The 24,932-nt window shown below is 43.4% G+C and overlaps 2 protein-coding genes across 10 annotated transcripts in view; one reads left to right on the top strand and one right to left on the bottom strand.

Moving 5' to 3' along the window:
* Positions 1-6,670: 6,670 nt before the first annotated feature.
* Positions 6,671-13,836, bottom strand: DPH3 (diphthamide biosynthesis 3). Of its 2 annotated transcripts, XM_037890475.2 has the most exons (3): positions 13,704-13,836; positions 9,933-10,007; positions 6,953-8,565 (listed from the first exon to the last, which is right to left on the bottom strand). In XM_037890475.2, exons 1-3 carry the CDS (start codon positions 13,809-13,811, stop codon positions 8,503-8,505), a joined length of 246 nt encoding a protein of 81 aa, XP_037746403.1. In that variant the 5' UTR covers positions 13,812-13,836; the 3' UTR covers positions 6,953-8,502. The 2 variants fall into 2 exon arrangements, with proteins under 2 accessions (XP_037746404.1, XP_037746403.1); XM_037890476.2 differs by lacking the exon at positions 9,933-10,007 and having other exon boundaries at positions 6,671-8,565; positions 13,704-13,832.
* The window catches only part of OXNAD1 (oxidoreductase NAD binding domain containing 1), a 53,491-nt gene continuing 42,295 nt past the window's right edge, over positions 13,737-24,932 (top strand). For 2 of the 8 annotated variants that reach the window (XM_037890473.2, XM_037890467.2), the window contains exons 1-3: positions 13,737-13,872; positions 22,664-22,743; positions 24,163-24,226. In XM_037890473.2, the coding sequence (XP_037746401.1) occupies positions 13,810-13,872; positions 22,664-22,743; positions 24,163-24,226 (207 nt within the window). In that variant the 5' untranslated portion in view covers positions 13,737-13,809. Of the gene's footprint in view, positions 13,873-14,065; positions 14,347-14,430; positions 14,646-14,911; positions 15,038-22,663; positions 22,823-23,837; positions 23,993-24,162; positions 24,227-24,932 lie in introns of those variants that run through there. The other 6 variants (XM_037890471.2, XM_037890469.2, XM_037890474.2 and 3 more) reach the window with 6 other exon arrangements.

Genomic DNA, 24,932 nt, shown 5'->3' with positions numbered 1-24,932 from the left:
GCCCATGGGATGGATCCAGCCCGTCAGGGCTTTGGTTCTGGCCTGCGGGACTGCCACCCTTGTGGTGCCACGGGCCCCGCGCCACTCTGGGAAGTGGCCAACACCACGTCCCTACGGCCCCTGGGGGAGGGAGGGAGGGAGAGGGCTCCATGCGCTGCCCTCACCTGCAGGCACGTCCCCTGAAGTTTCCATTGGCCAGGAACGGGGAACCACGGCCAATGGGAGCTTCAGGGGAGGTACCTGCAGGCGAGTACAGTGCATGGAGACCTCTGCCCCCACTCTCCCAGGGGCCACAGGGACGTGGTGCCGGCCGCTTCCTGGAACGGCATGGAGACAGGGTAGGCAGGGAGCCTGCCACCTGGCACTGCTCCAGGTAAGTGGCGCCAGACCAGAGCCTGCACCCCGAGCCACCTGCCGCACCCCTCCTGCACCTCAACCCCCTGTGCTGAGCCCCCAACCCCCTGCCCTGTGCCCCTTCCTGCACTCCACACCCCTCCCTGCACCCCTGCCCTGAACCCCCTCCCGCACTCAGCACCCCCCACTGAAGTGCAAGCCAGAACATAATCGGAATCTCTAGCTATTCAATGAATCGGTTTGATTTTCCAGCCATGGTGAGTATGGCCCAGCAGCACAGGCAACAGGCCTTGTGCTGCAACTTGTGGGCAACCCACATTGGGATCACAGGTGGGCAGGTGAACAGTGCCCCCTTCCCTTAGCAACATGGATGGTGCTTGGAGACCGGGGACCAGCGTTAAATCTCCCAAACTGCAGCCTTTGTCAGCAGCGGCTCTGGGGCCGGGGGGGAGGGCATGGGAGGGGCATGAGAGAACACAGGAAACCCAATCCCCGATGCCCCCATCACTGCTCATAGCAGTCACCCTTGGCTTGTAGATTCTGAGGTCAATGCCAATTCCTGCCACCCACACCACCGGCATGTTAGGGAAACTATGGTTGAGGGACCCGGAAATCATGCGTTGGGGATCACATGCCCTTTTCTTTTTTCGAATACAGACTAACACGGCTGTTACTCTGAAACCTGTTTGCAGTATGAACACTTGTAATGAAAACTTCCACCATCCCGCTTCGGTGTCCCTATGTGGTATCAGTCTCCTGAGGGTAACAGAGGGGGCAAGGCAGCAGATGCTGCAAGCATCTGGGTACAGACCTGGTCCTTATGCTGCTGTGCTGTGTATCACAATGATGCCAGAAGAGTTAATACTGGAGTGGCATGGGAAAAAGTCCTACCGTGGTGGAAGAAATAAGGCAGCCCTCCCTAGAAACCTTCTGCAAAGGATTGCAGAGTATCTCCATGAAAATTTCCTGGAGATCTCCATGGAGGATTCCTGGAGCACATAAACATCCCTGTGCACATAAACAGTCTTTTCCACAGGGAACTCTCTGTGTAGCTGGAGTGCACACTGGGAAGCAGATACCCACAGCACCTCACTTTTTCTTCATATTAAACATAAGATATAAGAGCATGTAACCCCTACGGTTTGATTGGAATTCACACTCACCAAGGATGCCTTCCCAACCATCACCATCAGCCATGCTGTCCTGCAACCGGTTGGATCCCCTGCTCTCCTCCTCCTCCTCTTTCTTGTCCACAATGTCCTCCTCATTGTTACTTGAGGTGGACCAGGAGTCAGACTCCTGCGAGGTATCCATGCTGCGTTTGGGGTAGTAATGGAGTTTCCGCCAAGAATCGCGTGCAGCTCATTGTAGAAGCGGCACATCTGTGGTGCAGAACCAGAATGACTGTTCGCCTCCCTTGACTTCTGGTAAGCCTGCTGCGGTTCTTTGATTTTCAAGCAGCACTGCTGCGTGTCCCTGGTGTAGCCCTTTTCCCCCATGCTCCGTTCGATCTTTTCATAGATGTCTACGTTTCTTCGGCTGGATCAGAGCTGTGCATGCACACACTCTTCTCCTCACAGACCAGTAGGAACCACCACCTCCTGTGTATTCCAGACTAGAGCGCGTTTGGGACATTGAATCACTATGATCAGCTGGGTTGCTGAGCTCTCTATGCTGATCAAACAGGAAATGGGAATTCAAAATTTCATGGGGCTTTAAGAGGGGAGTGGATGTTTCCTGTGTACCTGGCTGCCGTGCAGCAGAGTTGAAAATGATCACCAGATCCGTCACAACAGAGCATTGAGAGACACTTCCTGGAAGCCAATTCAGTTGACATACACAACGCTGCATCTATATTGCCTCTCTGTTGACCCATCAACATCAAATTAAGCGCTATGCCTCTCGTGGAGGTGGAGTAATTAAGCTGACATAACAGGTGAGTTAGGTAGGCAGAAAGGACCAGTGAGTGTAGACACATACATTATGAGGTTGATGGAAGGCAGCTTCCATCAACCTAAGTTTGTAGTGTAGACCAGGCCTAAGATAGCCCTATCTCTACCCTAGAGCTTATTGTACCTATGCACTGAAAGTCCCCTAGCCTGACTGTCTGTAGCAGCCAAAAAGAGTATAGTAAGGGAGAGAGGCGATCAGTCGAAAGGATTAGATTATGAAGGGCTTTTATTTTATTACCACTATTAAGACCTTAACTTGTATCCTTTGCTACATAGCAGCCAGTGTGGATTGCAGACCCCATGATAAAAACCTTGTTTGTTCTAGTGCCTAGAAAAAAAGGAACAAATTCAATAGTTCTGTGCTAGCCTTGGCTCCATATTTCCTTATTTATGGGAGTTTTGTGTCTCTGTCTTACATTAAACTCAGATATTTAAATAATGTTAAATCTGATTATCAGGCCATGGAAGTTGTGCTCCATAATCCAAGTTGTCATTTAAATTTAAAAAAATATATATTCTAGACATTTAAATGTGAGGATAACCTTCCTAACGCAACCAATGCTGAAAATATTTGTTTGTCTGTGAACAGCCTGCAATAAGATCTCTGCCCCTCTCAAATGGGTGTTAACTTTGAAATCTAATTATGTAAATTTCACAGTCAGCTGTTTAAGTATTAACTATTTCACTCCTGATCAAACTAATCTGCAGTTAATGTGTTTATCCAACAAACCCAGAATGCCTCCCATATCTTCCCACATTCAAAAGGCCCCAGCTGTCCACCACTTTCCAAGACAGTCATGGTCCCCAACAGTTTCTATAAATACTATTTGTCAATACAAAATTCTCCAGTGTATTAAAAATGTAGGGGCAGAGTAACTAGATAATGTTGAGTTTGTATTATTCATTTTCATATTTCAGTAAACAAACACCTAAATTTTAAGCTTATTGGAATCTGCCTAAGAAAGTCCAATCTCCTGCAATGGAGTACTGCAGAATGCAGAGTTCTTGGTGTAGAATTTACACAGGCTACCTGTGGAGCATAGAGCCTTCCCTATTATTAGCCTGAAGGGGAAAGTAATACGAGAAGTTATGACTCCACCCCCAGCTGGCTCTCTGTTGGTACAGGATTTCCCCTTGCAGGATCAGGGCCTAAGACTGAAGATTTGTAGGAGATCTTTTAAGGCATTATCATTTCAATTTTTTTTAACGTGTGAAATAGGGTTTTGGTTTTTTTTAAATATATACTAGAAATGTATCTTTTGTGTAAACATTGCGAGGCTACCCACCAGAGTCCACGGTCAAAAATACTGCAACCGTTTAGCCTTATGGTGGACAAAATCAGTTAGGTGTGGAATGGAGGATGTGTCAAAAAATTGTTTGCAGACTTGCCAAAAAATAAGGGTGAATCCAAACAATAAACAACACTCTCCATAGCAAGGGGAGAGAAAAAAGGCATCATCATTACCAAGGTGGATTAGAAATTATGTAATACAGCATTGCCAACTCTTGCAATTTTATTGTGAGCCTCACGATATTTGGTTTTTTTCTTAAAGCCCCAGCTCTTGGATTCAGGTGAGTAGGTAAGAATCTCAGCTTTCATTTTTTAAAAAAAAGTAAGTTTCTAGTCCCATTGGTTGCAAAGACAAGCTTGAAAATATGACCCTTGAAGGCTCCAACACCAAAAGACAAATAAAAAGACCTCAATTGCTATTAAAATCATGATTTTGGGGGGCCTAACATGTAAATTTTGAATGCCTAGAATTAACAACATTGTTAATATAAATTAAAGACCGTCATGAAACTGACCTGGAGAAGAAAATGGAATAATTCTCTTTTTCAATATCCTGAAGTACATAAAACAAAAATAGAAAATATGGGGAAGAGTTATAGGAAAATTAATTAGTTTACAAAGGGCTGGTACCAATGATAAACTATATTTAGCGGTTATTCCCCTTATGCAATTAGTTTCCCTACAATTATCATCCAGTACGTAGGTCTGTATTCTTTTACTACCAGGAGTATAGACGCAAACTTTATCAATGTATTTAAAATGTCATTCACTACAATAGCCTCATAAAAAGCAGATCTCTTTTTAAGTCAGGGTCCCAAGAGGGAGAAACTACTGCAGGCTGTTCAGACTCAAGCAGACACTGCAGCATTGGTTTGTACTCCCTTCACAAACTTAAATGGCTAGAATATTTTTTTAAAGGACAGTTTGGATTATGAAGCACCAGGAGTAGATTCTGGGGCAAATTCCACAGCCTGGTAAGGTTTAGCATTATTTTAGTTTCTGAGTTTAATTTAAAACAGACACAACATTCCCATAAATAAGGAAATTTGGAGCCAAGGCTGGCACAAAACACAGAGGTAATCTACCAATATCCTTCACATACCAGCTGGGCTATTGCTTCCAGCTCTGTATTTATCATCTCTCTGAAGAAGCATAATTTATCATTTCTTGGTTTACTCCCGGTAAAAATATAAAACCTTGTTACTTTCTTGGAACAACCATGGTGTCTAGAAGCCCTCTCTTCGATTACTTAATGATAATAGTATGTGTAGCAATAAAATAGGTATAATGATACAAGCAGATGCTTGACTGCACAGTCCTGTTTGTCACTTTTGACCCACTCCCATGACTACAGATTTAATGTAGCTGGAAAACAGGATTTTTCTCATAAATTTAGTACAAAGAGCCTTTCTTATATTACACTAGTGGGCAGCCAGTCACCAGTAGGGTTACTGTGATTATTGGACCTAAAAATGTACCCTGAGCTCAACTGTGTGAAGTACGTAAAAGTTCACAAAATGTAACAACCACCTAAGACTTTTTGCCTGCCTAGGAATTAACCATTGAAAATGGGTTAAGTTGTTTTCAATAAATGAATGTTATGGACAGGTGCAAGAAAACCAAATAGAAAAATTGAGTTAGTCCAAATAAAAATGGCCTACTGATATAAGTCAAGGACTGTGGTGAGATATTTAGTAAACAAGAAAACGTGGGAACAAAGTTACCTATGCCAACTGTGGTTTTACAGAAATAGATTTAATTGGTGTACAAAATAACGAGGATAAAATGTGTCATCCACTGTTACTCCCATTGGGGGAGGGGGGGGCGAGGGGAAATCTTAAAAAGAGACTATCCCCAGCTCATCTGCCAACTTGCCAGCATTGCAACTCATCTCAGCTGCCTCAAGTCAGAAAGAGCAGATGAGGCTACGGGACTTTCTTCTCAAGAGGAAAACCAGCTACCCTTATCATTGTTTAAGGAACTTTGTTTTCATCTGAGAGTGCTGAAAGTCATTGCATCATCATGACATCCAGTCTTCATATCAGTGGGGAATCTCTAAGTGCCCCTTCCCTTGTTGTATTGCTTTCTATCCCCCTTCTTTACTCTCTCATTCTCTGGGCTTTTCACTGAATCCTGAAATCAACTATAGTGCATTCATCCTTCCTTGTTAAGGAGAAAGGATCCAACCAGATGACATCCATGACCAGAGCTTGAACCAGGGTGTAAGCAGCAGGTGTCATGTTGACTTGCCAGTTAAAGCATCCACTTGTAAGGAACCAGCTGTCCAGTCTTCCAAAAATATCCACAAAAGACATGTTTCACCCATTTATTTTCTATCCTGTTTCTACACTACCTTGTCTCTCTCTTGCATAATGACAGGTTTCAGAGAAACAGCCGTGTTAGTCTGTATTCGCAAAAAGAAAAGGAGTACTTGTAGCACCTTAGAGACTAACCAATTTATTTGAGCATAAGCTTTCCTGAGCTACAGCTCACTTCATCGGATGCATACTGTGGAAAGTGTAAATCTTTTTATATACACACAAAGCATGAAAAAAATACCTCCTCCCACCCCACTCTCCTGCTGGTAATAGCTTATCTAAAGTGATCACTAATAAGATAAGCTATTACCAGCAGGAGAGTGGGTTTGTGTGTGTGTTTGGGGGGGGGGGCGGGGGGTGACAAAACCTGGATTTGTGCTGGAAATGGCCCAACTTGATTATCATACACATTGTAAGGAGAGTGATCACTTTAGATAAGCTATTACCAGCAGCAGAGTGGGGTGGGAGGAGGTATTTTTTCATGCTTTGTGTGTATATAAAAAGATCTTCTACACTTTCCACAGTATGCATCCGATGAAGTGAGCTGTAGCTCAGGAAAGCTTATGCTCAAATAAATTGGTTAGTCTCTAAGGTGCCACAAGTACTCCTTTTCTTTTTGTCTCTCTCTGTTAACAACAGGATAAGTGAATGCCCTTCACACATCAGGAAGATTATTAATCATGTTTTTACTCTATAAGGAAGGAGACTGATAGGGTCTGACTAAGTTTGTTTTGTATAATCACTCAACCACAGTCTCAATATAAAAGTTTGTTTTAATTCCTTATTCTCTTTTTTGTTTAATCAATAAACTGTCAACCTGAATGAATGCTTTTGCGTGTCTGCCAGTAATCAAGTAAATCCAAGGTTTCTGTCAAAAATAACTCTGAGCCTATCTATCACCGTTTAATGCTGGACGGTGAAAGAGTTTACGAAGATCTTTAACACTTTAAGCCTTTAAAATCAGTATCAATACAACAGGGCCCACTGTTCTAGGTGCTATACAATCAGAATAAATGATGGTCCCTTACAATTAATGATACAGTTTTAAAAACTTTTATTTAAATAAACAAATAAATATTTGTAAAAAATATACTTTAAAATAAATCGAGACCACAGCAGTTTTTAAACATAGGAATCCAGCACCACCTTGTGGCCATCCAATGAAACAATTATTTGTTAGAATCATAGTATCATCCAGTTCAGATTCAGAACTTTTAGTTAACAGATACATTTTGGAACCATCTGGAACCATCTAGGTTTTGCAAAAACAAGGTTTTACTAACCCTCATAATTTTTAACATGGTTTTGTTCAGATGTAGTTATTCCCCTCTAACACGTACAAACTCACTTATTGCAGGATTGGGTTAACACAGGAAAGCTAGAAATAGCGAAACTGACTTTTTTATATTCAGTGCCCAAGCTGAGTGCTGTGAGTAGTAAACAAACCATAGAAGTGTTATAAAGTATAAATTTGTAAAGCAGCCCAAGAATAAAGCGCTTTGGAGTGTGTTCTTTCAAGGTTCTCTCTGTCTTAAGACAACCATTTGCAAACCTGTACTCATGAAAAGACTCCTGCTGGGAAAGCACTTACTGGACCAGGGTCTATACTGGTAAAGCCTAATATAAATGTTGAGAAGTACAACAGAAACACAGCTTCACTATTCATACATTGACAAACAGCACTAAGAATAACTTGCAGCCTTATTGAGTATTTGATGTAGTAGGGTCAGATGAGTTCATCCAAGTTGTTCAGAAAAAATTGGATCAAATGCTACTCGCAGGTACACCTATTCACCCCACTGGGAGTGAAGGTGCATTCATGGGAAGTTACCAGGACTGCATGAGTATTACTGAATGTGGCCCACCGTGTCTCTCTTCACGCAATCTAAACAAGGGAATCAGAAGTTATCTAGTTTGTTTTAAGTAAGTTTAACTTGGTAGCCATAACCACATGATTGCTTAAGACTCTAGGACTAAAGATGTGTTTACTTTAATGCAGCAAGCAACAGATATGACAGGTTCAACAAATAAGTTGTACCTACTGAAGGCAGAAACTGCAGCTGTTTGTTTCTAACCAGAACACTTTCTATTGCCCAAACCAGAAAAATTCTTGTACCATTCTAACAGTCCAACTTTTTCCATGTGTGAACCATTTTGTAACATATATAATTAATAGAGCCAACCTTTTCTTAAGCCCCCAACGGTTGATGATCCACGTATTTCATTCTGTGAAGATACAAGGTCCGGAGACTGGAGAATAACTATTCTTTAGCTAGGTATAGCATACAAATTTCACAACCTTATATGCAATGGACTGGAAAAAGCTTTTGTTGATTTGCATCCTATCCTGGAGAGCTTCTCAAAGTCTTAAAACATTTTACAATAATTTAAGAATTATATGCTTTCAGGCACAAACCCACTTATGTTTTGGCTACTAGAGACAGTTGGTTGATAGTAGCCAATCACGGCACTGGTATTTGAGGAGCAAACATCTCCAGAAGTACAGAACACTGCGAGTCTTTTCCACATTGACAGCCAAACATTGGGTTTTTTTTGTTCAAGAAGAGCAGAGTCCATATAGCATTCATCAGCATTTAACCAGTTCCTTGCTTGTAGGTGCTGAGACTACTTCACCACACACAAACTGTTCCTAAAACAACAAAAATGAATAGTGTTATAACTAATTTCCACTGCCACTCCCACAAGCAGTATAACGTAAGATAATTTTGTTTTATGGCAAAACAGTTTTATTATAGGCACGGTTGAAACTGAAGCCTGAAATTAAACTTTCATATAAAAATATGCAAGAACTGATAACACACAAGTATGTTTAAATAGGCTTGTCACTTAGCTAACTAAAAAACATCACTGCAAATCTGGATTACGGAGGCACTACAATTAAGGTTGTTAACTAGCTTCTTATTATAAGAACCATTTTATCTACCCTCCTACCAAAAAGGAGTTTAAGATATGTACTGACTGGGTAAGAGGGAATTGGGGAAAACAATTATTAACGTGAATTTTGGAAAAAAAATTCTAATTCAATATTTATTTTCAAAGTTTGAAAAATAGTATCAACAACGACTAGCACCTGTACATGGCATAGAAACTTCACATTTGATTTATGTGAGCTCCTTGACATGATCTAGTCAGCGCACAGGACTGTTTCTGCTAGTTTGAAATGTTTATTCACTCTGGGTTTTTGAACATATGCATATACGATTAGATCTCAATTATGTTTGTGAACTTCAAAGCTGTGCTGATGGATGGCTGGGGCAGTGAAATGTGAAACACATAAGAAAACAAAATTTATTTACAATATATGACTTAATCCTTAGAGGGCCCCTTTAATTTATAAAAAAAGCCCAAAAGAATGCATCTACAATGACTTTTTTTTCTCATGGAAGATCTCCCACCATTGCTGGCAATGGTGGCAGCATAAATGTAAACTGGCTGTTGGCATTACCACTGTTATGCCACATAATTGTCTGGAACAGATCTAGCCACATGAGGGAAAGACTGTTTGCAGCCATCTATACTAACACTCATGCGGGTGGTACTACTGCAACCACACTGGTTGCTGAAATACAGGTAAGAAATTTCCTAGTGTAGGCAGGGCCTGAGCGCAACTTCTCAGGAGACAGTGACCTACCTGGATGAGCCATTTATAGCTACCAGTGGCAGCTGTATGCCTGCGGTCAGATGTCCTGGCTCAGAACATGTCCAGACGAAAACACTGTGTCAACCAACGTGTTATAATTAACATGTTTTTAAACTAGTGTGGAGGTTTAACATCTTCACAAGTGTTTTACACAGTCACAGCTGACCATAGGGGGAGCTTGGGGTCCTCTGGGACAAGCCAGCATGCTGTTAATGTGATAAACCTTGATTGGGTTTAAAGATGTACCAGACACCTGTTTGCCTCGATGGTGTCACCCGCTGCCACAAAGCCACTGAGGAAGACAGACACTTGCGTCCCCACGCTCCCGCTCACCCCTAGGCTGGCCCCATTCTCACCTGGTCATAGATCACCCTCACAATCAAGGAGCAGCTGGGGCAGGTGGCCACATCCTCCCCATTCTCCAAATCCTCCTGCAACAGAGCCAGGGACACAGTCATTGCTCCGCAACTGTGCGGCACTGCTGGTGTAAGGTTGCATTCCTCCGCCTGAGCCAATGTGCTGCTTGGCTATTATAAGCTTGCTCATGTGAGCTAGAGTGCTCACTAATATCTGTTACCCTCACTCTGCCCTTACTGAGGATTAGCTGCCTTGCTAGTCACAGGGACTAAAGGGAGCAAATTGGAGGGGAGGGATGTGTGTGTGTGTGTGGGGGGGGGGGGGGGGGACTGAATACACAGGAGGATTAAACAGCTCGAGGAAGGAGAAGGGATGAGAGGCAAAATCGGGGACAGGGTTAAGAACCAAGGTGCCGCACTGCCAGATGGTGGCAGAGGAAAACTCTGAGATAGGGAGGGGGAGAGGTGAAAACATTACTCCAAATGGGAGCCATTTGCAGTGGTTACAAAACTACGGCAGGGGGCTGCTGCTCTCACACCCTCCACTTCAGCACCCACTTCCCAATCTATGTTCTTAAAAATTCAGCACCCAATGCCTAGACAAGGCAGCTCTTCCCAACTGATATGATGTATTGATCTGCTAAAGGAGTGAAATATTTTTACATGTACTCTCCTCCAAAAGTTATAATTGTCACACATGTTTAGTGTTTAAAAGAATCTCATATTAGTTTATATCTCTGCATAAAGCCACACAGCAGTTCACAGATTATCCTAGCTGCTGTTCTGATTACCTGAATCGGACTGCCTTTTTCTACATTTACAGTGGATTACAAGTTTCACTCCTTTAAATGATTTACTTTTAAAATGTTATTTTTATTACTCTTAGTACTTCATCATTTACCTTTGTTAACATTGTGCAGATGGATGTTACTGTGTTTGTTTATATTTTTAATAGCAAATAAAGTATCAGTGAAAATATTGATAGTTGCTAGTAGCTTTAGCAATCACATCTCACAACGTTTCTAGTATTGTGATATTCGTTTTTAATTCTAAATTTGTGTTTCTGGTATTTTTTTTATTACACAATTTTATTCTTTGGCGTCATATGACTTCCAGACTGACTGATTTCCTGGGTTCAGTGTCAAAACTCTTCAGTTTCCTTTGATCTGTCAATGGGGACTGTCTTTGTCAACTGTTATTTGCCTCCCTATTCAGCACCCTAGTGCTTTTTCCACGTCACCAATTGTGTATAGAACGTGATTCCAAAATAATCACTAAAGGCCAAATTTTTAAAGGTTGAAAGCACCTAGATGCCTTTGAGAATCCCCCTAGTAGCCTAAATACCTTTAAAAATCTGGTCCCAAGGGCACTGTTCTACCTTGTATGAAATCCTTCTCACAGGCAAATTTTTACTGTTATTTTTATATGCAATATACAATAAAATATACAACCCCAAAATGGATTCTTGTGGTTCTCAATCTAACAATCGTGTTATGCACTTGAAAGTCATGCAATTTAAAAGAAAAACATAAAAAAAAAATTCTTGCTATTTGCCTTTTTGTTTCTGTGCCTTCAGGGGCACTAGCTTCATACTTGTGCTGTTACCTCTCCCAAAGAATCCATATACAGTAAAAGCTGTTTTATCTGGCATGCTGGGGGGCTGGGGCATGCCAGTAAGTGAAAAACACCAGTTAACTAAGAGGGAGGGAGTTTGGGTGCGGGGCTTGGGCGCAGGAGGAGGCTTAGGGTGCCGGATCTGGGGAGTGCTCACCTCGGGCGGCTCCCTCCAAGCGGTGACCTGTCCCAGCTGCTCCTAGGCGGAGGCACGGCAGCCAACTCTGCACACTGCCCCGAGCGCTGGCTCCGCAGTCCCATTGGCCGGGAACCATGGCCAATGGGAGCTGCAGGGGCAACGCCTGCTGGCAGGGGCAGCACGCTGAGCTGCCTGCCGCGCCTCCGCCTAGGAGTAGCCAGGACAGATCGAGGCTTGTGGGGAGCTACCCGAGATAAGTGCTCCCCGGATCTGGCACCCCGAGCCCCCTCCCCTCTCTTGTACCCAAACTCCCTACCAGAGCCCACACTCCCTCCCTCACTCCGAACCCCTCATGGCCATTCTTCTGCCTAGGAGCAGCTGGGACATTTCCGGGGAGCCACGCAGGGAGCCTGCTGACCCCGAGCCAACCGGACTATAAACCGAACTTTCTATGAAGATTAGAAATACCAGCTGATAAAACTTTCCGGTTGGTACAGGGCCGGATAACACAGCTTTTACTTTACCTAAAATGGATGTGCATTCCTATAACATTAAATATGGGTTTGGACCTCCAGGAATGTGACCCACACCCATTGTAACTGAAAATTTATTAAAAATCCTAATTTCTGTAAGTAATCTCCCATCCTCTGAACACTATGGTGCACAATTTACTCTTCTATTACTTCACTTGTTGCATACATAGATGTTGATTTTTCTAGTAGATTATTTATACTTCTAATTGCATATTTCAATTTCACACCCTTTTATGTATGCTACATATTTTGTTATGATACATTTCAGTGATGTTCTTCATTCTGACATATTGACTGTTCTGTACTGCCAAAAATAAAGGATTCTTTAAAAATGAATGATCCCATTACTCTTTTTCATTGAACTGGGTGGGAGGGCATACTGCTGATCTCATCTAGTTTGCTTTTTGGTGGAACTAAAGTGCCTTGTCTGACCCTACACTACGTTTTTACAAGGGAATAGGTAATACATGTTCGTTACCGTGGTGGAAAAATACACATCTTCTTAGCACTGAGGACACAGATTACAATGCTGACTCAGGTGTTAATGAATCATTATTATCCATAGTTGACAACTCTAACACTCAGACGTTCTTGTCAACTGCTGGAAATGGCCCACCTTGATTATCGCTACAAAAAGTCCCTCCCCCCCACCCACTTTCCTGCTGGTAATAGCTCACCTTAAGTGATCACTCTGGTTACAGTGTGTATGGTAACACCCACTGTTCCTCATGTTCTCTGTGTATATAAAATCTCCCCACTGTATTTTCCACTGAATGCATCCGATGAAGTGAGCTGTAGCTCACGAAAGCTTATGCTCAAATAAATGTGTTAGTCTCTAAGGTGCCACAAGTCCTCCTTTTCTTTTTGGGAACACGGACTAACCCGGCTGCTACTCTGAAACTCTAACACTGACTGTTTGGCTAACACTGTTTCTAAGTCATCAGAGGTATTTGTCTCTGAATGTCTGCAGCCCCACCCCATTTGTACAGGTGTCACAGATAACTAGTTAAAACTGGGGGGATAAAAACTGATGAGGAAAAGGCATGAGAAACTGTCTTTGAAGCAAAATCAGAGGGCAGCCTGGTCATACGTTTGTGCCAAAATTATTGCAGACTCTCTGTGGCCTACCCTGCAGTGGAAAGAGGCTAAGGAGGACAGACAACACCTTCCTCCCGGCTTTTACGTACAAGAGCCCCGCGCCTAACTGCAGCACGCCTGCCCAAGAGGCAGGAATAGCCTGACTTTACCCGGGCCACGCCGGCCGCAACCCGCCCTCTGCCCCCAGCAGCTCAACACGCCGCCCCGGCCAGCGAGCGAGCGCGGCAGCCGCGGAGCGCACCTAGCTCTCAGTAACGGCTACCGCGGGCAGGCCGAGCCGGCGGCCGTTGGTAACGTTTCCCCAGCACCGGGGCGAAGCCCGGCGCGGGCCCCGCGCCCCGACCGGGAGAGGCCGGGCTCTGTGCACTGCCGCCCCGCGCTCCGTACCCGGGTGATGAGGAAGCGGTCCCCGCACGGGCACGGGTAGCTGTAGGTCTCGGTCTCCTCATCGTACTCGAAGTCCTCGATCTCCACCTCATCGTGAAACACCGACATGACCCCACGTCGCCGGCGGCTCTCAACTGCGCATGTGCCGTCCGTCTTCCCCGGCACTCAGGTCCAGTACGCCGCCCGTCCACTTCCGGGCTTGCTCGGCTGTGTGCGCCAATCGCCTGTCAAGCCGGAGGCGCACTGCGCGTGCGCCGAAACCGTTTTCCGGCCGGCCACAGCTCATGCGCCATTCATGGACGAGACGGCGGGGGTGTTTCTGCGACAGCCCTCCGCCACATGCGTCACAGCCCGCGGGGAGCCAATGGGGAGAGAGCAGGGCTTGCCTCAGAGCTAGCGAGAGGGGGAAATGGGGCTGCTGGTCCCCTGTCAGCGCAGCTCCAGGGGCGAGCACAGTTATTCCCCCCAAACCCCCCGCCCTGGGGCGCAGCTCCTGATGGGGCAGGCGGTACTTCGCCTGCGCTTCGGGCCACGGGTCCGTAGGCGCCTAGGCGAGCGGCGGGGCGTGGCCTTGATCACGTGACTATGGGACTGGCGTCGCGGAAGGCGGGCGCCCCCATCACGTGATGCGGATGCGCCGCCGGTAGGGCAGCTGGGGTGCCGGGTGCACGTGCGCGGGCGGGCGGTTGCGGGAGGAAGGGGGAGCGAGTGAGTTGCCAGCGTGTGTGTGAGCGCCAAACAGTCACGCAGCGGCCGCGCGGAGAAACAAGTCCCCGACTCCGCCTCTTCTTCAGCCGGGGTGGCGGCTGAGGCTTGGCTGGGCCCCTCTTCTCTGTCCCCGCCCGGGGGGAGGCCCAGGTGGCCGGGACCTGCCGAGGCAACCAGTCGCTGGCGCGGGCGGAGAAGCGGGGCAGGGCCTTGCCAGAGAGCGAGGGACGAGAGGTGCGTCGTGCCGCACTGAGCGCCCAGAGCGCGGGAGCCAGGGAACCCCCAAACCCGGGCGCTGGGCCCGCGGGCGCCGAGCTGCGGGTGAACGGCGCCCCCCTGCCCGCGACGCTGCCCTGCCTACGCGGCGCCGCTGAGCCGGGCCCGGGACACCGCGAGCAGAGCGCGCAGGGAGGCTGGGGGGTACATTGGGCCCCGCTGTTAGCGGGAAGCTAAGGTGGCCGGGTAGGACCCGTGCACTTCCTGCGGGCAGTTCCCTGCTCAGGGGGAAGGGGCGGAGTTAGTTTAGCCCTAGCTTTGGTCGGATGTTTCCTGTGCCGCGGGTTCCACCAAGCGTGACAGAAATATAATACAGGCAAATAGCGATATCGGTTCCAAAAGTGACATTCGTAAGTGGGCGTGAGTGGCTGAAAGCAAATGTTTCCACGTGATGCTACAACCTAATCTAGCGATGTTGGTCCCGTATAATGGGTTGCACACATGTATACACATACATAAAACCTATTCCTTGTATATGCTCATTAACAGTGACAGCAACCAGTTTTAGGATACCTCTAAAATAAAAGTTTGCAATTATGACTCTTCTATAGAAGCAACAATATGTTTTTAAGGCCCTCTTGTTATGCTATTAAGAAAGAGGAAAAGACGACTGGCAGCTTTTTGTAGGTACAGTAGAATCTCAGTTATGAACACCCTGGGAATGGAGGTTGTTCATAATTCTGAAATGTTCATAACTGAATAAAACATGGTTCTTTCAAACGTTTACAACTGAAAATTAACTTAATATGGCTTTGAAACTTTAGGGAAGAAAAATACTGCTTGTAACCATCTTAATTTAAATGGAACAAGTACAGAAACCGTTTCCTTACCCTGTCAATTTTTTTAACCCCCCCCCCTTTTTTTTCAGAGTAGTTTACGTTTAACACAGTACTGTACAGTATTTGCTTTTGTGTGTGTGTGTCTGCTGCTGCCTGATTGTCTGCTTCTGGTTCCAAATGTGGTGGTTAACTGGTCAGTTCATAACTTCACTGTTCATAACTGAGGTTCTACTGTATATTGTTTTCTAACAGAACATTAGTGGAGTGAAATTTACAGTAGTGCACTCTGCAAACATATTTTACTGTCATCTTCTAAAATGGCTTGCTGTCCTTGAGAAACTGGATACTGTTTGGAAAAAATATATATACTTACCATGGTCGAACAGAATTTTAGCCCTGGGTGAGTGAGCCAGGAGCAAAGCATCTCCTGAGTTACTTGCTCTGTTCTTAGAGAGGGAGCAAGCAGACTGGATCCACTGTAGTGCTGTCGTGAGTGGAAGGAGAGGAACAAGGAAGTAGCACCACATCTCTAATAGGATGGAGGGGAAAAGGGAGGAATAGAGTGATTGGAACTGCTGCTGCTTTTCTTGGAGGGAAGGGAGAGGAGTGGAAATGGGAATAAGGAATGGAACAGTTCAGATGAAGAGGTGCTGGGCAAATGAAAGCCCTCGTGCCCATCTAGGAGGGCAGTAGCTCCAAAATAACATTTTATAGAGTGCTTATTGTCAAAGCACTTCATATTTTTTTTTTTTTTTAAAGATGCACTGCAAAGGCATTCAGTTTGGCTGGTTTGTTTTAAACAGTTGTGTTTTGAATGTGTTTGTTTCCCTTCAGTAGTTTGATAAAGTTGAAGCTAAATCTTCTTTCCACCTTTACTTGACAGTGCTATGGTTCATTAATAGGTGGGGGTGGTTGTCCTTAATTCATTAATGGGAACAGAAAACATCCAGAAGTAATTTCTAGGGTGGAATTTCTAGCGCAGAATTCATTCACTTAGGGAGAGGAACTCAGAACTCATTTATAGGAGAGTTTGGAATTTATTAATTATAGGATGATGTGTTAGAATTGATTTAGTTGGGGGTGGGAATTGATTACATGGCAATGTAAATTATGTAGGGGTAGCTTTGAGAGAGCATGCTTGGCAGAACAGATTTTTTTCCACTAACTAGTAGGGCTTAGCCTTGGTCTGTGCTACCAACTACAACTATAACTATGTTGCTCGCAGGAATGGAAAATCCTCATCCCTGAGTCATGCAGTTATACCGACCTAACTCCAGGTGTAGACAGCACTGTGTGAGCGGGAGAACATAGCTACTGCCTTTTGCGGAGGTGGCGTAGCTACGCCAATGGGAGAAGCTTTCCTGTCGGTGTAGGTAGCATCTTCACAAAGCGCTACAGAGGCGCTGTAAGTGTAGACAAGCCCTACAGTCATGTTTACACTACCACTTGTGCCGGCAAAACTAATGTTAGGGGTGTGAAATAGAACACCTCCTGAGCGACATAAGTTTTGCCAGCATAAGTGATAGTGTGCATAGTGCTGTGTTGGTGGGAGAGCTTTTCGTTGTGTGGTTTTATTATGTTGACAGGAGAGCTCTCTCCTCTTGACATAGAGTGGCTACACGAGTGATCAGTACAGCTGTGCCGCTACAAGCTCGCTGGTGTAGACATGGTCTTAGTCTTTAGCTGACTACTGTGTGTGTTAAGGGAATCTTTCAAGCCCTGACTGAGTATTGCAGCTCTTACAGCAAAACTCAGTCTATTTCTTTGTGTTCGCTATAATGACTTACTATTCAGCTCATGTTTTGGCCTTGCCTTCCCCCATTTTTAAAGTCTTAATTTAAAGATAAAAACCGCTCCCCTCTTGAAGGAAATGGCACTGTCAAGCAGGGCTGGCCTTACCATGAGGCGAACTGAGGCTGCCGCCTGAGGTGCCAGACTGTGTCGGAGTTCCACTAGGATCCAGGGTGTAGAAAAAATTGTGTCTGCTGCTGGTGCATATGTACTGTCTCTGCTCTAGACGCACAGAGATGGTGGAGTGCTGTGCTGGAGGAAGGAGGGCACAAGAGACATAAGAGGCAGGCAGGAGAAAAGGTGAGGGGAAATAACAAAGCAGCAGGAGCTGCAGGGAAAGAGGAGGAGGAGCCTTTTATGTACCTTTCTAGCACCCCCAGGAACCTGGACTGATTAACAGCAGCTTCTCAGGGAGTTTCCTGTTTCCTGCTGCTTCCCTGAACCCACTTGAGGAGAACAGGCAGTCAACTGAAGTAGCAGGAGCCAGTTAGGCCCTTAAGACGCTGATGTCTTCCCTCACTCAGGCCCTGCTACCAGCCTGCTTATTTGTCCCCTTCAACTGAGTGTTGAGAGCCACTATAGCTGGCACAGAATAGCAGTCATGAGTGAAAGAAGAAAATGTCCCTCTGGGGCAGGATTCAGAAAAAGAAAGAAAGCAAAGGAAGCTTTCCTATCTAAGCAGGAAGGAACTCTACTGAGATACATAGACACAAATGTTAACGGTGAGCCTTCCTGCCCCAGTGAGGATGTGAGTGGTGAGGAGATGCCTGATCTTCCAGTTAGAGCGCAGGTGACCTGGCAGCTACTGCAGCATCTGTATCTCCATCTCAAATGGATGTAACCATGCAGATTCCTGAAGAAAAGTGTAGATCAGAGAAGAGTGTGGTGGAGGCGCAAGAAACAGCTGCTGCTGAGTTTAGTTCCTTAAGTCTAAATGATCCAGGACTGTGGACCCACTTGAGCAGTAGCCTGAGGGACTTCCTTGTACTGCATGGGCCACAGCAAGTGAAAAACTTCATGTTCCCCAAAGACAATGAAAATAGAAGTTTCCATCCAACACATTACTGGCGTGAAATCCCTAATGGTGACAGAGTGGAGAGGCCATGGCTTATGTACTCAAAAACCCAGAATGCTGCATACTGTTTTTGTTGCAGACTCTTCCAGTCTAATGTTCCAGACACATTGGGTTCTACAGGAACAAAGGACTGGAAAAATCTGGCTAGAAATCTGACATGCCATGAGAAGGCAGCAAATCACCAGAGAGCATTCCATAGGTAGAAAGAGCTTGAGATGAGACTAAGGTTAAAGGCCACCACAGATGATCAGCATCAAGAGAAGATTGCCTCAGAGTCTCTTCACTGGCAAAATGTTCTGAAAAGGCTCATTGTCATTGTGAGAGTGCTTGCTACCCAAAACCTAGCACTGCGTGGCACTTGAGATCAGCTGTATGTGCCAAACAATGGAAACTTCCTTAAAACTGTGGAGCTGATGGCTGAGTTTGATGCAGTACTCCAGGAGCAACTAAGTGGAGTCACCACCCAAGAAATGTACGCACACCATTACATTGGAAAAACAATTCAAAATGAGATCATACAGTTACTGGCAACAAAAGTCAAACAGAAGATTGTGGCAGATCTGAAGTCAGCAAGATATTACTCGGTTATTCTGGACTGCACACCTGACATATGCCATACGGAACAAATGACTTTAATGGTGCGTTTTGTAACAACAACAACAACAGAATCTACTGAAAATGTCCTTGCAATGGTGACTGTCAGAGAACATTTTCTAGAATTTATTGACATTGATGATACTACAGGAGCTGGTATGACAAATGTACTTCTTAAAAAGTTGGAAGATATGGGAATTGCAATAGCTGACATGAGAGGTCAGGGCTACAATAATGCTGCCAACATGAGAGGAAAGAACAGAGGAGTGCAGACACGGATCTGAGAGTTAAACCCTCGAGCTTTTTTTGTCCCATGCAGTTCTCATTCATTGAACTTGGTGGTCAGTGATGCTGCATCAGCTTTTAATGAGGCTGCTGAATTTTTTAATGTAATTCAAAGCATCTGTGTTTTTCTCTGCATCAGCTCATCGATGGCAAATTTTGAAGCAACATTTGGGAACATCCTCTCTGACACTGAAACCACTGAGTGCCACACGATGGGAAAGTTGAGTGGAGGCGATAAAGCCTATCAGACACCAGATTGGGAAGATAGATGATGCCATAGTTGCCATTATGGAGGATAATGCTATGACAGGAATTGTTCATGGGAGAACAGTGGCAGAGGGCAATGGAATCACCAGAAACATACATAACTTCAAATTTCTGTGTGGCTTAGTGTTGTGGCATGACATACTGTTTGAAATAAACGTAAGCAAGAGACTCCAAGGTGTTGACCTTGATATATCTGGGGCAATGGAACAACTGGACAAAACAAAGTCATCCTTACAGTCTTACTGGTCAGATGAGGGATTTCAAAACATTCTGAAGAGTGCACAGAAGTTGGCAGAGAAACTTCACACTGAAGCTATTTTCCCACCAATTCAAGAATACAAGAGTCACCGAAGAAGAAGACATTTTGATTACTAGGCATGAGATAATCCCATAAGAGACGCCAAACGACAATTCAAAGTTGAATTCTTTAACCAGGTGCTAGATTGTGCAATACAGTCAGCTGAATGTTTCATGCAGCTCAAGGGACACAGCAGTATATTTGGGATGTTGTATTATATTCCAAAACTCCTCACTATACCTGAAGAAGACCTACACCAGCAATGCAGGGCACTAGTCAGTGTTAACACATGATGACGTGTGATATTGATGCGAGTGATTTAGGTGATAAACTGAAAGCCCTTTCAAGATACATTTCAGCAGGATCAACTCCAAAGGCTGTTCTGAAATATATGTGCACAAATAAGAAGACTACCCTCTTTCCAAATGCTTTTGTTGCTCTGCGCATACTTCTAACACTTCCTGTAACAGTTGCCAGTGGAGAACACAGCTTCTCCAAGCTGAAGTTAATAAAGACACATCTATGCTCCACAATGACACAGGAGAGACTGGTCATCCTTGCAACCATCTCAATAGAGCATGAGCTGGCCCAGACTGTGGACCTTCAGGAGGAAGCAGTTCAAATCTTTGCAACCAAGAAGGCACAGAAAGCACTACTTTGATTATTCAAACAGATAAAAATGCCAGTGTTTACTATGCAGACAAGAAAAGTTACATTTGCTGTGCGGGCGTTTGAAAATTAAGTGTTACTTAAAATTTTTGAACAAGGCATTTTAAGTTGTTAGTTCTCCTTTATTGGGACAGGTAGCAGAGCAGTACCATGAGAGGAGTAGAACAGGAAGAAGGCAGAATTGAGACCTTTCTAAATTTTGGCCCAAGCAATTTGAGCTCCGCGCCTCAGGTGCCAAAATGTTGTGGGCCGGCCCTGCTGTCATGTAAAGGTGGACAGAAAGTTAGCTTCAACGTTATCAAACTACTGAAGGGAAGCAAACACATTCAAAACACAACTGTTTAAACCAAACCACCCAAACTGAATCCCTAAAAGTAAGTTGCAGTGGGATTCTGAAGTTAGGCCATTTACCAGCAGATGTTGTTATGGTTAGTAGAACTGGTTTTTAAGGATATTGGAGGATTAAACAAGAAGCATCTCTGAAAAAGGACAGTGATGTTACTTGTTTTATAATTTTGTCGATTATGTCAAAAAGCCTTAGATATTCTGATATCCCTTATTAACAGTTGGCTATTGATTTTCTGAAATGTACTTAGCATCTTTGCTATTGTGGTGATGTCACATGATGTTACAGTTATCTGCCAGTAGCAGGGTTTGAAGTTAAGGGAAAAAGCTACCTGCTGTCTATTCCAGTCTTTTCCTATGCTTTTCTTTTTGCGAATACAGACTAACACGGCTGCTACTCTGAAACCTGACATATTACTGTGGCTCTTTGGCAATGTACATTGGTAAATTCTGGCTGCTTCTCAAGCTCAGAATTTAAATCATTTAAATCTGTTCTAAATCATATACTGCAGGAAAAAGTTTTGATAAACCATTGTTCAGTCCTGGTGCCTTATGACAAGACACTTTTATAGAATCCTATATTAAAAAGTTGCAGTGTACTGTGCAGATAAACACTACAAAGTTATCACTAATTGAGAAATGTTAAAAGTAGCAGCAGCAGCGAACACTTCTTAAATCTGAAATTGGGCATTTTAAATAAATAATAAATGCATTCCATTTCTGAGGGATCTACTTAAGAAAGCTCTGCCTTCGATTTTCACAAGAGTATAAACAGGAGACTTTATTCGGTAACCAGCCAATGCAGTTCTTAGTGAAACCCTACGAATATACAGTATAATCAGTCAGGCATACCGGATTGTTGCCATTTTAAAGAAATCACAGTGGGAAAAAAAAATCCTTTCTAAAATCAATACATAAATCCAGTGTATGTCAAAGTAAGACTTTTAAATGTGAATGAGAGATTAAGAATACTTGTAGAGATGCAGGAGGCTGCGACATCAGTAAAATGCATCCTAAAAATGAGATCAAGAATTATGGTAATCCAATCTCAAAAAAAACAGAGGCATGTACTAACAGAAAGACATATTGGTTCATTGGGGGCCTAATCCTGAAAGTGAAGCCACGAGGGTTTCCTAGTTTGTTTTCTTGTACTATTCTTGATCACTTTGCTTTTGTCTGGTCGGTTGGTGCAGCTGCTGGTTCAGATAGTAGGTGGTTCTGAATCTTAAAAGCTATAATCTCACCGTATTATGTAACTGTCTGCACCTTCAGATGAAAATGTACTGTTCAGGCTTTTACAAACATGAGTCTTATTGAGGATATACAAATCACTATAGTGCAATATTATGCTTATTGCATCATCATGCTGTACATTCATCGTTTTTAAAGGTAATTTTTGAATCATTAGGAAAGATCAGGGTGTGTGCAAGTGTCCTAGGCACTTGCTGTGTAAGCTTTCCCTTGCTGTCCAACCAGTATGCCCTCAGTGATGACCTGGAGGGACGACTTGTAGGGGTGAGAAGATAGTTGTCTCCATGCCTGTTCAATTCTTTGCAATCTTTGATATTACAATTTTGGTTGTGATTTTTATGCTCTGGGCACCTGCCCCTTGGGAGCGAACTGTGACCAACCCATTCCACATGGACCGCTGAAAGAAAAAAACTTTTTTTTTTTAAATTAACTAGTATTTGATGGATATAAAATATATACTCAAAATTAACTATGTTTTGTAGTTTAGGATAAAGGGGAGATGTTTACTGGATATTGGAGGTTTTGAACTGTTTTCAAACCTGATGCCTATTGATTTACAGATGAAAGCAATCAAGTTGAATAATAAACTGTTGAATAATTATTTTAAATTGAATTTTTTCAGGAGCTGGTGACTTTGACCAGGGAACACCATGGCCCACACTACCATTTTTGCTGCTTTTGCTATTCCTCAGTTACTGAGAGGTACTGCTCGAATTTTCCCCACTCTTTCTGCATTGTTACGGTTGAAGTACTCTGCTTTCTTACACTGCACAATGAATGGGTAGGTTATCAGTCTACAAACACCACTAAATATTTTGTTTTTAAAGAGATTGTGATGATAAATGTCATGAGTGTCAGAGGCTGAACAAACTTTAAAGAACTATAGAAATACTCTATCGATCACCTGGTTGTATTTTAAAGACATTAGTAAATAAGGATGGCTGTCAAACAAGAATTCCATTCACAAAAAATGTTGGTGTTCAAACTGGGTTTTTGAAATCTTTCAACAATTTTTGTGAAAAAACATGAGAGGGAGACATGAATAGCCTATTGCTTAGGGCACTTACCTGGGTTGTGGGAAACCCTGGTTCAAGTCCTTGCTCTGCCTGACCCAGATGAGTGCCCTAATCACCAGGCTATAGAGTTAGTCTCTGTCTATCTCTACTATTAGAGTTGTTCCATTTTGTATAACTAGGTAAATATTCATGGGCGAGAGGTTCTACAGCCCAGTGGTTCTCAACCAGGGGTACGTGTACCCCGACGGTACTCAGAGGTCTTCCAGGGGGTACATCAACTCATCTAGATACTTACTTAATTTTACAACAGGCTAGATTAAAAGCACTAGCGAAGTCAGTACAAACTAAAATTGCATACAAACAGTGACTTGTTTATACTTCTCTATTTACTGTATGCTGCAATGAAGTATAATATTTATATTTCAGTTGATTTTATAATTATATGCTCAAAATTAGAAAGTGAGCTATTTCAGTAGTAGTGTGCTGTGACACTTTTTTGTATTTTTAGGTCTGATTTTGTAAGCAAGTAGTTTTTTAAAGTGAGGTGAAACTTGGGGTACACAAGACAAATCAGACTCCTGAAAGGGGTACAGTAGTCTGGAAAGGTTGAGAGCCACTGGTGGTTAGGGCACTCACCTGGTATGCAGGAGATCCAAGTTCAAGTCTCTGCTCTTAATCAGGCAGAACATCTACTTGAACTTTGGCCTCCCAAATTACTGGTGAGTATTCACCAGGCTTGGCTGTTATGGTGTGTGTGTGTGTGGATCTCTCTTTTTCTAGTTGTGACCAGAATTTCCACCCTGGACCAGAGAAACCTGTGTGATGAAAGTTTTGTCAAAACAAATGTTTCTGTGAAAAGTTTTGTTTTTGGAAAATGAGTATTTTCTGTTGAAAATTTCCCAACCAGCTGTTAGCATTCTAAGATTAAATCTGAGGTGAGATTAGTGTCTGACTTCATTTAATTTTTGTTTAAATTAACATAGTGTAGAATGGTAGATTGATTAAAGTGATTACATTGTCAATAGAAATTTCTACCTTTTAAGCGAAGCACTAATACTTTGAAGTTGCAATAATGACGTTAATCTTGATTTGCTTTTTGTTGAAGCACAATGAAATCCAAAAGGAAAACAGATCATCTGGAGAGAACGGCAAATAACTTTCGACAGGAGGTTAGTGTTCTGTTCTACAGAAGGGAAATGTTTTTTTTTGTGTTATGAAGAGACTAGATAATCCTATTTGATGGTGATTAGGCTTCTTTTTTTTCTATATGAGATTTTGTGCCATTTGTCATTTTTCTTTTTTGCATTTATATTACGAAGACACTGTTATAAAAGGGCATGTTTTCTTTTGGATGGGTGAAACAAAATGATGTTAAAGAATCAGTGTCTGTCATTCCTTTTTGACATGTTTAATCAGGAATTAGTCATCCCCTAGTTCAGTGTGGATTGTTTTAGTTAAGGAAATCTTAGGCACTTATTGTTTGTAGTACCATCATTGATACATAGGCTTTTAAGGAACCATGCAATTTTCCCTTTTTTAATTTTATTTTCTAGTGTTTTAAAGGTTACCTGGAAAGGGAGAAAAATAGCTCTTGCCTTCTTATTTTGTGATGTATAAAGAAGGGCTGAAAAATTCAGAGATCATTTGGTGAGGGAAGGATTTTTCTTTGCTTGTGTTAGGTTACAAATATAAGGAATGTAAAGTCTTGTCCTTCATCAGAACCAAAGAACATCTTCAAGAGGTATCTGATATGTACAGTAACTCCTCACTTAACGAAACATTAACTGGGACGTCATTATTAGGTCATTGGTCTATTAGAGAACATACTCCTTTTATGTCCTGCAGTGTTCCCTTAGAATGTTGTTTGGCTCCCGC

Source organism: Chelonia mydas, chromosome 2 (genome assembly GCF_015237465.2).
Source record: "Chelonia mydas isolate rCheMyd1 chromosome 2, rCheMyd1.pri.v2, whole genome shotgun sequence".
NCBI lineage: Eukaryota > Metazoa > Chordata > Testudines > Cheloniidae > Chelonia > Chelonia mydas.
This window is presented reverse-complemented; position numbering and strand designations above follow the sequence as displayed.

Bases quoted from the DNA above. Each gene is read 5' to 3' on its own strand.
- DPH3 (XM_037890475.2), bottom strand. From the start codon at position 13,811: ATGTCGGTGTTTCACGATGAGGTGGAGATCGAGGACTTCGAGTACGAT. The intron at 10,008-13,703 runs GTACGGAGCGCG...GCTCTGTTGCAG, and splicing joins ACCGCTTCCTCATCACCCGG to GAGGATTTGGAGAATGGGGA. The intron at 8,566-9,932 runs GTGAGAATGGGG...TTGTTGTTTTAG, and splicing joins TGAGGGTGATCTATGACCAG to GAACAGTTTGTGTGTGGTGA.